This window comes from Centropristis striata, chromosome 11 (genome assembly GCF_030273125.1).
Source record: "Centropristis striata isolate RG_2023a ecotype Rhode Island chromosome 11, C.striata_1.0, whole genome shotgun sequence".
NCBI classification, from domain to species: domain Eukaryota; kingdom Metazoa; phylum Chordata; class Actinopteri; order Perciformes; family Serranidae; genus Centropristis; species Centropristis striata.
The window spans coordinates 31877899-31896310 of record NC_081527.1 but is presented as its reverse complement, the minus strand read 5'-3'; the positions used below and the strand labels follow the sequence as shown (position 1 = coordinate 31896310).

At 38.0% G+C, this 18412-nt stretch overlaps 1 protein-coding gene across 1 annotated transcript in view; it reads right to left on the bottom strand.

Moving 5' to 3' along the window:
- Window positions 1–18412, bottom strand: part of ak5 (adenylate kinase 5) — a 104801-nt gene that overhangs the window by 56058 nt on the left and 30331 nt on the right. Inside the window, exons 6-7 of the mRNA XM_059345341.1 lie at window positions 10530–10721; window positions 2217–2307 (exon numbers count right to left, since the gene is read on the bottom strand). Of these exons, the coding sequence (XP_059201324.1) occupies window positions 2217–2307; window positions 10530–10721 (283 nt within the window). The remainder of the gene's footprint in view (window positions 1–2216; window positions 2308–10529; window positions 10722–18412) is intronic.

Sequence of the window (18412 nt, the reverse complement as noted above, 5' to 3'; positions counted from 1 at the left end):
AATATATCAACTTAATTGAATAACATTTGAAATTTCCTTTATCCAATGTTCAGATTTATGTCCTGGAAATAATCCAAATTAAGAGTAAGATTAATATGAATTACTTTATAAATCCCACAATGGGGAAATTCAGTGCACATTTAATGAGTTCACCCTTCACCCTAATGCAAATAAGTATTGTCTTAATGTAAATAACAAACTGGGGAAGTTTCATGGAGATACCTAGAAGTTAAAAACAAATACCGTAGTCTCTCCCCTTAACTTAATATGAGCTCATGAGGTCTATCACTGCAGAAACACCTGATTTTAACCGACATGAGGCTGTTTGAGTCGGTGCCTTTATGGATCTTTCTTGTTATTGATTTTTACATAACACATATCACATCGTTTCTACAAAGACCGACTCTAACCATGTGATTCTGCATGCTTTGTAGATCATTTCTACACTGAACATGTGCAGCTCCTAAAAAGCACTAAAACCCCTGAGAATGTTTTTCTTTTTTTCTTTTTTTTCTGTAGCTGTCAGTATTTTGATACACATCTATTACATCACATTTCATCATCTTTGGCCCGTAGCTACTCTAAAGAATGCCTTTTACTATGTTATAAATACAAATACACACACACAAGGGTACATGAAACACATTCTAAAATAATGTTTACTTTATTTATGATGGCTTGTCCTGAACAAACCCGTCCCTCTGGGAATATTAATATTATCTAATGCTGGCTTCCTTTTGTAGCTGTGGGACATTTACTACCATTCACACAGTAGTTGAAGAAATATTCAGATTTTCTGTTTTTATACTGGAGTGTAGAAGTACTTTTTACAAGTAAAAGACTTTCATTCAAAAGTTTACTTCAGAATAACTATTGGATTACAAACAATTTTATATGATACCTTAACTTGAATGTTGCACACAGTAAATACAGGGCTACTTTTAAGTACTTTAGATATTGATAAGATTTAAAAAATAAATTAAAAGTCTCATCTTAGAAGAATTTTATGCAGGACATTCCTAAAAAACATACATAAATCATACAATCATTTATTTTCCTTTTGTTTAAATTGTTAATACTTTTTATATTTCTACTTTTTTAAATTATAAATTGTTAATACTTTCTTATATTTTTAACTTTTTAAATTGCGAATACCTTTTTTATATTTCTAGTTTATACTGCTTGTTTACTATTTATTATTATTTTAAGATCTAATATAATATAATCTACAAAAAAAATCCTTTTCAGTCATAATTTATGACTCAATAGAAGTGTGTGGCGATTTGTCCCGCCCCTCTGCGTTTGTATCGACACACAAATGGACCTTTAGCGTCTGGATGATACAATTTTAATGATCATCTAAAACACCAATTACATTGGTGTTTTAAACGATGAATGTGCTTCAGGGTTCCCCTGCACCTAATTTCTGCTCTAGAACATAACTACAGTGAAACAATCAGAAAATAACGTTTTATTCCTTTGATTCGCTGCTTCGTTCTCACCAATGCCGCTCCCTCTCTTCATTCACTGTCTAGCTCGCTCAACCACTGCTACCGTCCTTCCCTGTATTCGTCTCTCTCTCTTGTTCAGCCTGGGACAACTTTCAATGTTGTGTGTTGATCATATTTAGTGTTACTAATCTAAATCCAAGTAACTAAAACTTTAAAATAAATGTAGCGGTGTAAAAAGTTCCACATTTGCATCTGAATTGTAGAAGACAAAAATGGGAATACTCAAGTAAAGTAAAACTAACTCAAATTGCACTTTAGCGCTTCAGTAATGTACTTTGTTACATTTAAAGCACTACATACAAATAACATAGAACTGTTTTTTGGTTTTCTTAACAGTTTCATGGGCGAACCAAGAATGAGTGCAATGATACAGATGATGAAACTTTAAAAACAAGTGAAAGTAAAAGTGACATCCCCCCAAAATGCCTTCAATTACTGCTTCTCACCATAGGTGGCACCAAACACATAAAAAAGAACAATTTTAACTTGCAATAATTGCCCCAATGGGCCATACTTGTGTAGTTTCCTACAAAATGAGCCTTGATTAGAAAAGGGTAAATAAGAGTGATTTAATCTAGTGTAATTTAATGTAATCAACCCTATTTTAACCCCTTTTGAACTTGAAATATTGAGGTTTCAAATGTGCCTGTCCATAAAAAAATCTCTTGTTGTCTCACAGTTTAACAGAATAAGTGTTCATCTCACCGGCTGCAGGCTCTTTGGAGGGAAACAGCTTGTTGTCCAAAGTCATGCTGATGTCACAGAAGACCTCCTCCTCATCTCGGTCAGCATCCAACTAAAAGGAGAACAAAAAAGAAAATCATCTTTGATAATCTGTTTGTTCATTCACTATTCATTAGTTAACTTTTCTGACCTTTCTGCTGCACAGAAATGACGGATACAAGACGTACACAGAAGTCATGCCCTGAACTTTCAACATCACAAACACAAGCTGACATGCTCAATCCGTTAAGCGGCCGTGACATCCACAATGAGAGTCATTATAATAAGATCAAACATAAGAAACCAGCTCTGATGCCTCTGGGTCATTTCGTATGCAACACACACCGGAAGCTTAATAACACTAGATTAATTTTCCTCGGCTTCTGTGTCAGTCGGTCCCTTTTTACAATTCAGGGGCCGGCTGGCTTCCTTTGCACGTACAGTACTCGCAAATTGACTGTGAAGAATCTGGTTTGCGAGCGAGCTAGAAGCTGATTGAAGCAGACTTCTCCTCCTCCCTAATCTGCTCTCTGGCCGTCCCTCTGTTCTCGTCAGGGAGGGTGACAGGAAGCTGACAGGTGACCTTGTGCTCATGAAAATAACGGATGAAAATAAACAGGCTGGACGTTATTGCTCCATTTCCCTCTGCCTTCAGGTATGTGATAGCAGGATTACTTACAGGACATGTGAGCTTAACAGAGAGATGAATGGATGCCTGCTGTGGGCGTGGAGGTCAAATGTAAGATAAGGATAGCCCACAACGCAACGTAACAACCACTGTCTGCTGTCTGCTGCAGTGGTGGAATGTAACTCAGTACATTTACTCAAGTACTGTATTTCAGTTCAATTTTAAGGTACATTACTTCAGTATTTCCATTTTATGTAACTTTATACTTCTACTCCACTACATTTTGTGACAGATACTGTACCTTTTACTCCACTACATTTAGCTGACAGCTTTAGTTACTTTTCATTTCGAGATTTAACATGAAAACATGATACATTAAAAGTAATCAGACTTTTTTTTCAATTAAATCTTTTAACAGTATATTAAGTAGTTAAAATGAGCCGTATCTTTACAAAATTAAAACACTGCTTACATAAATGCATCAATTATAATTATCTGATATATTTTGAATATATAAAACAATGTGAGTGGGTCCATTCTGCACAACAAGTATATTTATTTTGATGCTGATACTTTTCTACTTTTACTGAAGTAAATCTTGAGTGCAGGACTTTTACATGTAGTGGAGTAATTTCACAGTGTGGTATTAGTACTTTTACTTTGGTAAGGGATCTGAATACTTCCTCCACCTCTGGTCTGCTGTGTGGGTGAATCCCCTGAGCCTGAAGCCCTGCAAGCTCACCTGCAGGAAATGAACTGAGGATCCCCCCCGATGTGTCATCATGAGCAGAGTAAAGTGACCGCTGCCACACTGCAGCGTCTTTATAACCACAATTGCTCCTACTTCAACAGAGAGGCTCCGTATAATCCATTTATACTTACAAGAAGCTGTCTGAGACTCCTCAGAGGAAGTGTCACTTTTCAAGGACAGATTAGGAGCTTTAACTTTTTTTGGAGAAAGGCTGAATGACTCAATGTCGTCCAAGACGCTCTCCAGGCCAAGGAAGAGGTATGGGAACTTACAGTACAGCACAACACTAAAGAGTGGTTATATGAGAAATAAAAGGGTCTGATTTTATTGAGCTAAAACAATGCTGAGTCCACAATAGATTTTTCAGTTTGCCCTGTTTTGGTCCGCAAACAAAATAAACACAACACATTTGTTTCCATATATGTTTACACTAATACACACATTTTGACATTCAGACTGTTTGTACTGTAATTTTTATTATTGTGGTTATTCTGTTCAAATGACATCTACTGCATTTCAGTCCACCCAGGGAGGGGGATCACTTCTCAGTTGCTCTTCATGAGATCTTTCCCTGTTTAAGGTTTTTTGGGGAGTTGAAGGACAGAGGGTCATGTATGCTATGTAGGCAAATTTGTGATTTTTGATACTAAAAACCTGTTTTTATAAATAAACTTTGCGATTAGGGCTTGGGTTTTCATTTTCTAGCTCCATCATAATAGTGATGGTTGTTATATTATAAATTGATGATAATGGTCTTCATGCCTTCCTATGATGTGGTTGTTTGAATGTGTTATTGGGTGCAAACTTCAAACCACTATCTTTTTAAATTGGCTTCTCACATAAATACATTTTTGCAGGTAAGACGTAGCATTGGAGCCCTACAGAGAAGGGAAGAGCATGTGTTTGTCAAATAACTATTGAAACTTTTACGTGCTGAAATTACATAAATTATGAAAATCTTTTAATGAAGTCCATTGCTGTGGTAAAGCAAGGTAAAAGTGTTCATCTTCCATCTCAAAGATATCAAAGAAGGAGAGGCAGATAAAAGGAAACGGGCAAAGCTTTGAGAAAACTTCAAGCAGCAGCTCCTTTTATACCTTTTTCTTTAGGAAGATTTTGGCTGCATGCAGTGTTTTCTGTTTGATCATCTGTATGAATTCATGTGAAGTTCTTCAAGAGTACATGTTAAGTTGTGTTAATGAAGTGTTGTTACTTTCTTAAAAGTACAGACAAAGCAGGAAAAAAAAAATAGTATGGATAGATGAAAAACACCCCGAACCAATTTGAGGTTATTCCGTCTTATTTTCACAGCGAGAGATATCTTGATCTCTTTTTAAAGAAGAGAGTTGTTCATACTGATTGGTTACAATGCCCATATCTTATTTATATTCCAGGAATAATGAACGCGTGCCTGGTAACCATCCCTGCAGAGATAAGTCTCAGTAAGATGGAGCGAGGTGTCTTTTGTTTGTTTATATCTGCGTGGTATCTCGCAGCATGGGGGAAGTCACTCATGGAATACTTCATTAGATCGCTCCTCTTTTCCTCGAATGACAGGACAGCTTCAGTTCAACTTGGTATTATCTCTCCTTTACTGCAATATCCGGTCAGGTTTCATTGTGAGGTGTGTGTGTGCGTCTATGCGTGTGTGTTTGATGAGTTGAGTCATCCTTGATGTAAAAAAAAAAGAACAGGCCGTCATTCCTACATCACCGTCACAAAAATCTAAATGTCATTAACTTTGTCTCAAAAATAAAAAATGCTGAGCAATTTTTACGTCAAAGGCACAAAATTATTCTCACAATGACAGTTATATAACGAGTAATTCAGTGAAACATTGAGAATTAATAGACGTGTATATGGACGATTCAGTCATTCCAATTCAGCAGCGGTCATGTGGAGTAATGAGTCACTGCGATTGTTCTTTTATAAACTTCTTTTATTAGACCTGACATTTAAAATGAAAGGATTGCTTTCATACAAAAGCCTTTTACTGAGCAAAAGCAATTAAGCCTCAGAGATTATTGCATTCATTAGAAACTATAGGCCTTTTACACAGCAGATAGACTGACTTGGCACAGTCAGGGAAAAAAAAATATTATTATATTATTGATGGCTGAATTTCATTTAGTTGATTTGATTTCAGGTTCCTCGTGCATATGTGCTGACTCACCGTCACTGTCACTGAGGCACCTCAATAAAACACAGTCATTATTAATGTTAATTACTAAACCAGTGCTTTTGCTGAATGTCGAAATGTCAGCTGTGATGAGAGGAATCTCTCCTCCCCCGAAATGACCCCATAGGTCATTTGTACATGCAACTTTATTAATTCATTAATTGTCCTTAATCATTTATCTGACTGCAGCCAAACCCAGCTGACATTGGGCGAGAGGCGTGACACACCCTGGACAGCCTGCTGAACTATTGTAGGGCTGACACACAGAGACAGACAACCATGCTCTCATGAGCTGAAAAGCTGAGCAGACTAGAAATATCTCCTGTTGTTAAGTTGTATCCAAAGGTTTGTCCTGTTTACTAGTAGTGAACGTTTTCTTTACATAAGAACCTTATGGGATGGTAATGATTGTTCCAGGCAGCAGTCAAAACCTCAAGTGTTACCAGAGAGATAGATTTAGATTTTTGATTGCAAATGAATAAAAATATAAATATATGTATAGTTTTTTTTCCCTTTAGCAAGTGACCATGGTATAAGCTAGTTAATGCCCTTCAAGGTGTCCTTTATCAGGAAATAATGGCCCAGCTTAGTCCGCTAATTGCAGATGATGGATGCCTCGTTGGTGATTAACCCACTTATTAGAAGTAAGAGTGGTGTTGATACTGACAAAGTGGATATTTACTGTAAGTGGACAGAAAACTAACTAAGAATTGACAAAATAGACATCCGGATGGATTTATGACTAATAATCCATCAGCTGTGTGGTTTTATCCTTTAATGCAGCACAGTGTTAATCTTTACTCTCTTCAGGATTTATCATCAGAGTCAGCAACTCAGTGTCTCAGTCTTGATACAGACACTTAGACAGATTTAAGGGGTTACAAGAAAGAACTTGTGATGGTGTAGACAGGCTATTGACAAAAGTCCAACAAAAACAGTTTCATGTGGATAAAAATTACGCTTTGTAGTCTGGTTGGAAAGTTTTCTCTTTTGCCAGTTTTTAAATGTTTGTTACACAGAGTAAAATGGTTATATGTTCAGATAAAATGAGCATTTCAAGACTTTTCACACACAAGTATGATTCACTCAAGTTGTAAAAGGCCATAAATGTGCAATAAAACAACATCTTATAGTTCAGAAGCTCGAGAAGGAGACACTTCTTCTCTAAGTGTCCTTGGTAAGAAAGCATATATATATATATATATATATATATATATATATATATATATACACCTTCTCCCTCGCAAGCTCTTGTGATTTCTATTAAGAACTGCCCAAGTGTTCAGTGCAAACATCAGCGCTTCAGACTGAGCCAGCCTTTGTTTTCTGAGGTGTCAAGTCTGTGTGATTGCGAGGAGGATTTGACGAGGAAGACGTAAGGGGGAGTGACGGTGTGTGTCTGTAGCAGCACCACCACCACAAGGAGAGGTGCAACAGCAATTCCCAGGAAGCACAATCCATCGATAAGCTCTCGAAATGTTCAATCATTGCAGTTATGACTGCAGGCTTCCTTCATTTCCAGGTAACAGGAGATGAAAATTGTTTATACCCATGGTGCACACATAAGCAAATATTCTATATTAAATGACTCTTAATTAGATCGGCACATCCGTATCTAAGAGTAATCATACAATGTAACAGATCTAATGGTAATACAGCATTTTGTTTCCCTGCCACACAGCATCCTTACTTAATTATTTGTATGTGATTTGGTAACACAGTAATCCAGTAGAGGCCTTGTTTGTTGAGATGGTATTTCAGAATCAATCCAACTTACTGCAATGTGCTTCTATGACCAAGTTGCAATCATCCATCCTTGGTTGAAAGAATAAATGGACAACAAAAGCAAATATACAGAACTGAGATTCATCAATTTCAAACGTGGAGAAACTATCGAGCAAAAGGAAAGAGGCACCAAGACTGTAACCCAATAAGCAGAGAATAAAAAGACAATATTCCAAAAGAAATTGGAAAAGATCTCACACAGGAGTGTTTCTGCAGTAAAATATTAAATTCAATAAGTGGCTATTTTTACTTTAACTCTCCCAGCACTGACCACAGAAAGCTAAAAAGTGGGAACTGCTCTGACTTCTGGAAGGCATTGGATTATTTTCATTCTTTCTAATGCTAATGTGAGATCCACCGGGGCATTTGATTTTAAGGCGCCCCAAGACAAGACAAGACAATCTTAAAGCCTGCAAACAAAATCTCTTTCTCGCAGCAGAGGAGTTATTCAGTATTCCCTCCGCTGCGAGGAAGACGGCACTGCGCTGAGACTCAGACAGATCAATGAGACTGAAGAGTGGGCAGCCGCTTCTTGTTGGCTGCAGGAGCCAATCGCTCTGTTACCACCTGCTTCACACACACCGAGGGTAACTTGATGGCCCTCTGCACCAGACAACACAATCTAATGAGGATCCCAGTGGTGTCCAATTAACACTCAGGCTTCTATCATAGCAGCAACAGTCTGCAGTATCTAATATCTGCAAATGGAAACGATTGAATCACTTAAGTACAGTGAAGGTTAGGAGAAGAATGTTGTTCTTTGATTCATTGGAGTTACCATTTTACAACTTTAAAGTACTTTTCATGTCAACATCCAAGTCACACATATGACGAGGGTTTCAAAACTTCAGGAATCTTCAAGGTGGAAATTTTCAATGGTAATTTGTGGTGAATTGATGGAATTGAATATAAAATAACAGGAATAAAACATTATCAGCATTATCTGCTCAGGCTGCCATGTCATATGCAGACAGAAACTAACATTGTCTGTACATATGAGGGAAGAGAGGGGTTACAATTCAATTATACGGGAATACTTTAACCACAAGTTCAGTATTAAAAGGTATGACTTTTATATTGAAAAAACTAAAGAAATCTCAGTTTATTTTGGAGATTTCCTAGAAATGTTCTGAGCCTTTGCAATCCTAATTAAAACAGTGTTTTTAAAAGCTTCTGTGGACTGGTATCTGACTTTGTACTGCATAATATTCAAGTGTTTTAAAAAGCAAATAAATATGGATTCAGAGTAATTAAATGTAAATTGAATGGTTAGTGCTTTTGACCTTGTGTTGGGTTTTCCCTCCTTTTGTTCTCAAAAAATGTCCAGACCACACAAGCCATACTGTTTAATAAAAAAGAAAAATCTCAATCCAATGAAATGCAAAAACGCAGTTGAAGTGCTGTGAAGAGCATGACAAATTCGTAGGTGGTGATTTCATGCCAAGAATCAACCAAGAACTATCCAAAGAAGAAGAAGATTTTGGCCAATTAGAAGCCTTAAAAAAAGCTAACGAGAATGCTTCCTGGTTGCGATGGCACATCAATCGCTCTGTAGTACATTCTGTTGCTTCTGTTTCTCAGTTTGGTGCAGGAGATATTGTACAGTATATGTGCAAATATGTAAAAAAAGTTTATCCTTTGAGCAGATTAGAACCAGCACTATTTTGGCAATGTCTACCACTGCACGAAATATCACCTCATTTATGAGCAACCCTCAGCAGATAGTGATGCCCACGCTGACATTACAAGCCAAAGGCTCTTCGGAAAAGCTAGGTGTTAAATCTGCGTATGTGTTATGACTGTTGTCATATTATAGTTATTTTCTAGCAAAATGCATTTGTATGTGTGCCCTGTGTTTTTGTTTTCTTTTTTTTATATGCAGATTGGAGTGTGCCATAGCCGTGGTGTTATTGGTGGAGAGGTTCCATGCCTCAATATTATGCAGATTGGAGTGTGCCATAGCCACGGTGCGATTGGTGGAGAGGTTCCACGCCTGGGCTGGGATTGGCTGCAGCCGGAACCACATGGTTTAAATGGAGCCAAGATGGCGGCCGTCGGTGGCAGCAGGCTTATTCCTCATCTCTTCCTCTTCTCCCAACCGGTTCACACCTTTTGAGTTAACTTGTGGTTTTGGACTTAATTCCCTTGTTTTGAGCAGTAAGGGTGGGTTGCCAGGTTTTGTTTCTTGTTTTCTCTTGTTTAAGTAGGTAGGGAGGTAAGATTTTGTATCTTTTGGTTTTCAGGTAAATTTCTTATTTTTAAGATAGAATTGTTTTGTTTGTTATTTTGGCTTTAGTCCACCCTTAAGTTGAAGAATATTTGTATTTACCTAAGTTCTCTTTGTAAATAAATATTTACCCGTTCTTCAAACTTATCTTTGTTTGTGGCTACTTGGGAGATGGGGAAGATGGGGCCTTTTCATGTTGTGCTCTAGGCCCCCTAGACTGGGGCATAACAGTATGTATGTGGTGTATCTGTGGACTAGGCCTAATTGACCGGCACGACATTGTTTGCATACATCCACTCACACTTCAAATGACTCCCCTTTGTCAGCAAATAGTTTGAATTTGCTAGTTAATATTATTGACATGCTAACATTTGACTGGTGTGTTCCATGAGACTGGCAGTAATTCCACAACGTAAACACCTCAACATCCCACTGCTGATTTCCATCACACATGATCAAGGTCAGCTAAAGTGACAGTATCTGTCTTTGCCAGGTATGAAAATGTCTTTGCAAAATGCACCTGCACGCCATGTCACCACTTCCTGTGTTGGCACTGAAGGATGTCATTATATTGAAATCACGCACTGCAGAATCATTCACAATGAAGGTCATTTATAGGGACAATGTGCTGCTTCAGGAAAATAAACAAGCACAGAAATGCATGTGATCACTTCTCTCCGTCTCTGTCTCAAATACAAACACACACATTATTCCACATGACTTACTGTGACGATAAGGCCCCTCTCCTGGAAGTATTTTACCAAAGGGATGGTGTTTTGTTTGAAGTTGGTCAGGCGGCGGTCGATGGCCTTGGGGTTGTCGTCCGGTCGTCCCTGCTGCTCGGCTCGTTTCTGCAGCCTCTCCTTCAAACGGTGGTTGGTGCAGGCCAGGAACACCACCAGGTCTGGAGTGCAGATCTATCAGGACAGAAAAAGATAATCCTTCAGTCATATGTGATGTTCACGATCTGACCCTGAGCAGGCAGGGGACCTGGAGAGCCAGTGCAGGGTCAGCCTCATTTTAAAATTTAATACGCTCAGGTCACAATGTCAAAACTGCAATTCACACAAGAATAAAGACTTGGATCTCAGTACAGTCTGAAGAGATTGGATGTCTTTTCTTTTTAGTTTGAAGTGAGTCCACCACCTGAATTTCACTGGATTGAAAGATTCAATACTGTACCCTTGAAAATAGCCGGCAGCTGCTCACTCCACAGTTGATGCAATTTTAATTCAGGTGGGATTATGAGTCAAAGATACTGTACTTTCTCACATTATTACCTGCTACACGCAGACAGAATGTCTTTGTGTAGATTGTAGACGATCACAGGAAAGTTTCTTTTTTTGTGACACGAGTAACAGCGAATAACATACCAGGTGTGATCACACGTGCAGCCTTTCCTGTTATTGTGACGCTGGTTTTCTATTTAGAGATCAGACATGACAAGGAGTCATATGTAAAGTGCGGTGGTGGAAGAAGAAATTAGATTACTTAAGTAAAAGTACTAATACCACACTGTGAAATTACTCCACTACAAGTAAAAGTCCAGCATTCAAAACTTATTTAAGCAAAAGTACAAAAGTATCAGCATCAAAATGTACTTAAAGTATCAAAAGTAAAAGTACTCGTTATGCAGAATGAACCCACCAACTCCAATTTATTATTGTATGATCAATATAATTGATGCATTGATGTAAGAAATGTTAAAATGTAACTTCCTTTTAACTAATAAATGTGCTGATATGTTGTTTAATTCAATATTTGCCTACAAATATAGTGGAGTTGTTGTATAAAGTTACATAAAATGTAAATACTCAAGTAAAGTACAGGTACCTCAAATTTGTGCTTGAGCAAATGTACTTTCCACTGCTGGTAAAGTGCAATGTGACAAGCTAAAGACGCATTCCCTGGTATTATCTGCACATGTAAATAAAGCTGTTGTTGTTGCTACTTCCTGCTCTTCTGCACATCTTTAAGTTTGTTCCAAAGCAACTGAGAATTTGATATATATATATTGATTAAAGATCCAGCAGATACAGGGCAACATTAGCATTCATTTCAAGCTGTTTTTTGGGCCGTCTGTCTGTAATTCACTTTTCCTTTTCTTATGTCTTCGGTCCCCACAAACTCCTGAGGGAGGTTTATAGCTCTTTAGCTGCTAAAATTCTCCACTATGTTCACCAGCTGGTCGCTAACTGTTTCTGTCTGCTGTGTGGTGCTAAGCAGATAGTGAACAGACGTTATTATAGGCTTTTTTCTTCCTTTTTTCTTTTCGCTGGTGGAGATAATGATACCGGTGAGAATTACTCCAAACAGTTGTTGTGGGCTGTAAAACCAAAACAGTTACCTGAAAGACACTAAAATGCTCCATAAGGGCCCAATCACACAAAGCACATTTGTACATCTTGTGGCAGCTTTTTCTAATTGGCTTTAATTAGAGTGAAACATTTTGCTCGCTGCTTTTGTGTTGCTGAGTGTTTTTCTGCTCTAAGCATCTCAGGAAAGAGTCGAAAAAACTTAAACTCAGAGCAGAAAAGCACCCGACAACATGCATTTTTTCTCAAAGTTTGATCTTATCAATGGTAGAAGAAGTATTCAGAACCCTTACTTAAGTAAAAGTACCAATACCACACTGTGAATTTACTCCACTACAAGTAAAAGTCCTATATTCAAAAGTAAAAGTACAAAAATATCAACATCAAAATGCACTTAAAGTATCAAAAGTAAAAGTACTCGTTATGCAGAATGGTCCCACTCAGATTGTTTGATATATTATTAGATTATTTGTATTGATTCATTTATGAAAGCAGTGTTTTCATTTTGAAAATATACCTCATTTTAACTATTTACTATACTTTTGAATTTTAAATGCATAATAACTTTAATTCATCATGTTTTTATGTTAAATCTCAACCTGAAAAGTAACTAAAGCTGTCAGTTAAATGTAGAGGAGTAAAAAGTTCAATATTTGCCTCAATATGTAGTGACATAGAAGTGTACAGTTACATAAAATGGAAATAATCAAGTAAAGTACAGGTACCTCAAAACTGTACTTTAGTACAGTACTTGAGTAAATGTACTTAGTTACTTTCCACAACTGGATCTAATTAAAAATGAGGTGAAACTGTCTCAGACTCATCCTAAAGTAAGTCCTGGTCCAGCTGGTGGTTTTATTTCCTTATAATAGTCCCATGTTTCTGTTTGTGTCTAGCACAGCCTCTCACCCTCAATCAGTGCCCCCCATCTAACCATTTTTATGCTAAAAATTACACTTCTGTATTATTTTGCAATGGTTTGGCTGCAAAACACGCTCTGTGTGATTGTGGCCTAAAGCTGCAGAGTCAGGTGTTTGCGATTGAAATGAACACCCTTCATATTAAACATAGTCATTTGATCCGTTGTTAAAATAGGAAAAGAAATAGGTGCAACTTTAATTTACTTTAAAAATATAATCGCAATTAAGATTTGTTTCTGCACTGAATCTTTCCCAGAGTTAAACAACCATGACTTTAAATAATAATAAATAGATGCTGTGTAAAATGTAAATAAAGTCGCATGATTGTCCCTATTGTTTATTGCAAAATTCAAGTGTTTGAATGGATAAAAACAGAATGCATCATATTCATAATGAGTGTATATATTTACAAAAAGTCCCCAAAAGTGTCCCAGTTTGAGCATTAGATTAATTCTCTTTGCACTTCTTCTATTCTATCTAGGTCACATAGGAGTTTTTTTTTCTCCTTTTGATTGGGATTGTACTATTATGCAATTCAAAATCTGACACAATAAAACTTTTCACATTCTCTTCAGTCTCCAAACCTGTAAAAAAAATAAAAATAAAAGAAGGCTTGTGTATACTCTGTATGTATTTGTAGCCTGGAAGGATAATCTCAATGGAATTTTAACTGCTGTGTGCCCATTAACAATCAAGTTCTTCTGAGCCAAGTTATCTCGTTCATCTCAAATAACTGCAATCAGGAGTCGATTTAGTAACTAGGACACGCCTGTTGCCAAGATATGATAGCAACCAAATGAACTACCTAATGTAAATTTAAAGGCAAAGGTCAGGCAACTGCAGTGACGTTCGGCCTGATTAATAGAGATTTAATTTTTCACAAGACAATGAGAGCTTGACCGCTCCTGTTTTACAAAGTCAAATACAAAAAGACACTCCTTGGTTACCAGCGAGTACGTGGAGTAAACATGCTGACGTACTTGGGACTATTTAAAGATCAGTGAAGGATGCTGTTATCTATCTAATGCAAAGCAGAATTAAAAGGAAATAACTGGGTTTCTATGGCTCTGACCTCTTAAGGTAAGGACAGACGTTTTCTAAAGAGGAAAGAGTGTTAAATAGTCTCTGACAAGTGGTCACCAAGCTCGCCACTACCTGGAACTTCTCTCTATAAAAAGCATCAACAACGGTTACTATTCATACTCCTACACTGTTTGTTTTTGCTGATTTGTTAGATTAAATGCACACGATGAACACTCCAGAGTCTGCGTTTGATCTGGCGCACACCCAAAGCCAAAAATAGCTCAGACGGGGTTGTTTGTTGAGGGCGCACGGTGCTCTTATTTTGAGTCTTGCAAAGCAGAATTTCTTTTACCATAGTGATAACACATGGCAGACATGGGACCCTGCAGTGGTTTTGTGGTGAAAAGTTAGATTCGTAATTATTGAAATGTTTCCATGAATGTGTTATCATCACATCAAGAGCACCTATTTTCAGAAACAGTTTCAATGTCTGTCAGTGATGCTATCGCTCCTGCCTAAAGGCCAGGAAGCACACACACACACACACACACACACACACACACACGCGTACACACGTACACACACACACACACACACCCCTAAAGAAGGTGCATTAGCAGGCAGATGTTGACCTGATCGCTAATACCCTTTTAGTGACGTTCTGCCGAATGAGATTCAAGCGCTTAAATGCTGAAATGTAGCTTCCTGTTTTGCTGCAATCTCTTCTATTACACTAAATATAAGCTAGAAAATACAGATACAGTCATTGACAAAGTCTATTTTTAGCGTTTGAGGAATTCATCTGACGCATTCACTCATGCGATTAACTTTTCTACCAGGCTTTGTATTGGGTTTGGGAAAACATTTTATTTCAGCTGATCAAACACAGTTAATCATGGTTTATACAAGTTAAAGCTACTGTAGATGAAGATACGGCTGATACAGTTTGCCTTTAGGAGCTTGTGGAGCCGACTGACTATCAGTCGTCTCCATCTGTCTCCATGACTCAGAGCGCTCTGGGGTCGTTTTCTCTCCATTTACCATCTAGTGGTTCTCATGGAGTCAAGAAGTTGAGTCACTTTTATTTATACGGCCTATATCACAAATCACAAACTTCCCCCAAGGGGCTTTACAATCTGTATACAGCATACAACACCTTCTATCCTTAGACCCAGAGAAGGAAAAACTCCCCCCAAAAACCCAACAGACTACTCATTGTGTGTCATGGAGATATGAATGGTATTAATCTCATTTGTCTAAACAAACGGAACTAAAACCAACACATAATTTACAATCATCTCACCATTATTACTTTTACTTCGCTCCTATGTGCATGTCTCATTTGTGAGAAGATTTCTGGTGTTCACTTATTCTTTCATTTTCAATTTACCCTGCATATTATTTTCTCAATGATTTATTTGAGAAAGTGAAAACTGCCTTCAACATGATTTCCTGAAGCCTAAGGCAACATCTTCAAATTGCTCATATCATCCAATCAACAGACAAAACCCTGAAGATTTTTAATCTACTGCAACATCAGAAAATAAAAAGGTAGATCGTCCTTACAAATGGTATCCAGACTTTGATGGCAAACGGGGAACCAAGGAAGCCCAGACCAGAGAAATGTGGAAATAAATTAAGATTAAGATTCCCTTATTAGTCCGACAATGGGGGAATTCAAATTCTGCATTTAACCCATCCTCTTTTACAAACCAGTGAACACAACCTGCTTAGGAGCAGGTGCTCAAGGGAACTCTAGTCCTTGACCTGTCAGTCTTGGGATTCAAACCTGCAACTCCCCAGTTACAAGCCTGATTCCTAACCTCTAGGCCATGGACTACCCTAGCCTGATCAAAATGTGATATCTCCTGTGTATTTGTAGTTGTTTGGCAAACTCTGAGAATAATCACAATATATTCAATATTGTTGCAGATTTATTTTCCCAAGAACATTATGACAACTTCATAGGCTGTCATCGGGACCTAAACAGTGCCTTTCTATTAAGAGACTTCCATTAACCACATCCAAGTTTACAACCCATATCGTAGTTGAACCTGGTCCGTGGATCTATGAATTGGCTGTAAGTATCCATAAAGGCTTTAATCTGACACGATAATAAACGATGAAGCTTGATCTTCTACTGAAACCTGCACAGAATTATTGTAAATCTCCCCTTTACACATTTCTATTCAGTGGATATGTATCTGGGTGCTACTTCACAGAAAATGAGGAGTGAAACTTTTTTTTTCTTTTACAAAGCGTGAGAGCTTTGTAAGCTCGCTAAAAGAAGAATTATATAACTTCCCCTTTGCAGCTTCCTCTAGTAAGCCTCCAGAAATCTCAGTCTCGCAGGAGGAGGTAGATGAAGCCATGTGCACTTGCAATCTGCTGTAATTAATTCTTCTCGAAGCATTATGTTTCTCTCTGATGTCGGAGAGGAAGAATTTTGGCGTCCATACAGAACATACAAAGCAAAGTAGCTGCTGCTCTGTGTTGACATTGTGTCCTCTTTAGTATAACCACAATGATGGATGATTAATAACAAGGCAAGATGTCATCAACAAGCAGCAAACTCATCTATTACTTATAGCCTTTGGCATTGTGTCGCAACTATTTACATAATCAATAACTGTGTTGGTTTTTCCTTTGATTGATCAGTTGTCACGTCTCACAGAATAGTTAAAACTGCATGTTTTGTCTGTCAAAAAAAAGACATTTAATTTACAATGATATCGAGTGGCAGTAACCAGTGCATGTTAGGCCTTTTTCCTCCATAAACTATTTTTTATGATGGATCTGTTGCTAAAAATTGATAAATAGATGTGTGTTTTTAAATCTAGACACACAGGGGCAGATTGACAGGGATGAACAGATAGAATGACACCTCCGTAGTTGATAGAAGTGGAGGTAAAAAGCCTAGAGGGGAGGAAGATGGGATAGACAGTCTCTCTGGACAGCTATGAAGAGGAGTAGAAGGGTTGTGGCGTCCCACAGGAGCGACTCATAAATGGCTCCTGTGATGTTATAAAGGGCAAAGTAGCAGCATGGGGTGAGGGGGGGCTAATGAAAATGGATTCTGCAGGACCCCAGAGGATCACTCAGAGCTCTCACTGTGCTGGGGAATATGGGATCCAAAATAGAGCAATGAACCTTTGAGAATATGGATTATATGATGCTTCAAGTAGCACCGTGTCCGTATGGAAGTCCTTTAGAAAGTCAGTGAATCGCTCAATCAAATTTAACCCTTTGAACGACTCTAAAAATATTCAGTGGACTGAAACTCAGCAGAGAATGTTTGTGCTTATGGGTAAGCTTGACTGCTTTCACGCAAAATGTCTGGCAAGATTTTCAATCTTCCCCAAAATTGGTGTGCTTATAAAAGCCTTTGGAACTGTGTGGAGCTTTGAAGGGAAAACAAAAACTCAACTTAACAACTGAAGTTGTTAAATTTAAAGGTTGCACACAGCCACTTTAATCACCCGATCTGGACTTTACTACTCTTTTGAATGGGTGTTTATCAACGGTTTTCATCCCATAAGTATGTGCAAGTTGGGCTCTTCTCCATCTTCTAAAAAGTCCAGTCGGTTATCAGTCCATTCAATCTCTGCTCGCTGTTTCGTTTCATTTCACTTTCATTTCTGTTAGGTTTAGGCAGTGAAAAAGGCAGCAGTTTAGGTATGTTTAGACAACAGAACTACTTCTCTAAGGTTGGGGCATAAAAGTTCCTGATTAGGCTTATAAAAGATAGTTTAAAAGTAAAATAAATGCACCTAAACAAGGACAACGTAACTACCGTAAGTGATATAGTAACGTAAAAACAGGACACAAGGAAGATTAACGATGTCTTTAAAAAATATATTTTCTACTTTTGGTTTCACATGGGACACAAACGCCGGTCTTCTGGGTGAAAGTCCTGGGTTTGTTGAATCCATCCACCACCTCTGCGCCCTTACCGCAACTTTTCATGCTTTATACTACATTTCCCTACCTCCCTATTTGCTTTCACACTCTGTAACATCACTTCGGCTTTGGCGTTGATCATAATTGCTTCAGCAACTAGAGGACACCGTCAAGAACACATATGCAGTTTTGCCAACTTATCGACTTTGTCGCTAGATTTACTTTTCAGATCCCCTCAACGACCATTTTTCCAAAAAGTGACTAGTGATAAATCTAGCGACTTTTTCTGGTGTTATTGGAGACTTTTGGAGACTCATTCTTACTCTTCTTAACAAGATGCGGGGACTGCTGGCGGCCCCTCCCTCACCCCAAAGCACTCACAAGCAGCACAGGCCTTCCTGCTGCAGTCACAGAGCCAGAGGGGATGTTAACCCCTTCGTGTGAAGTGTG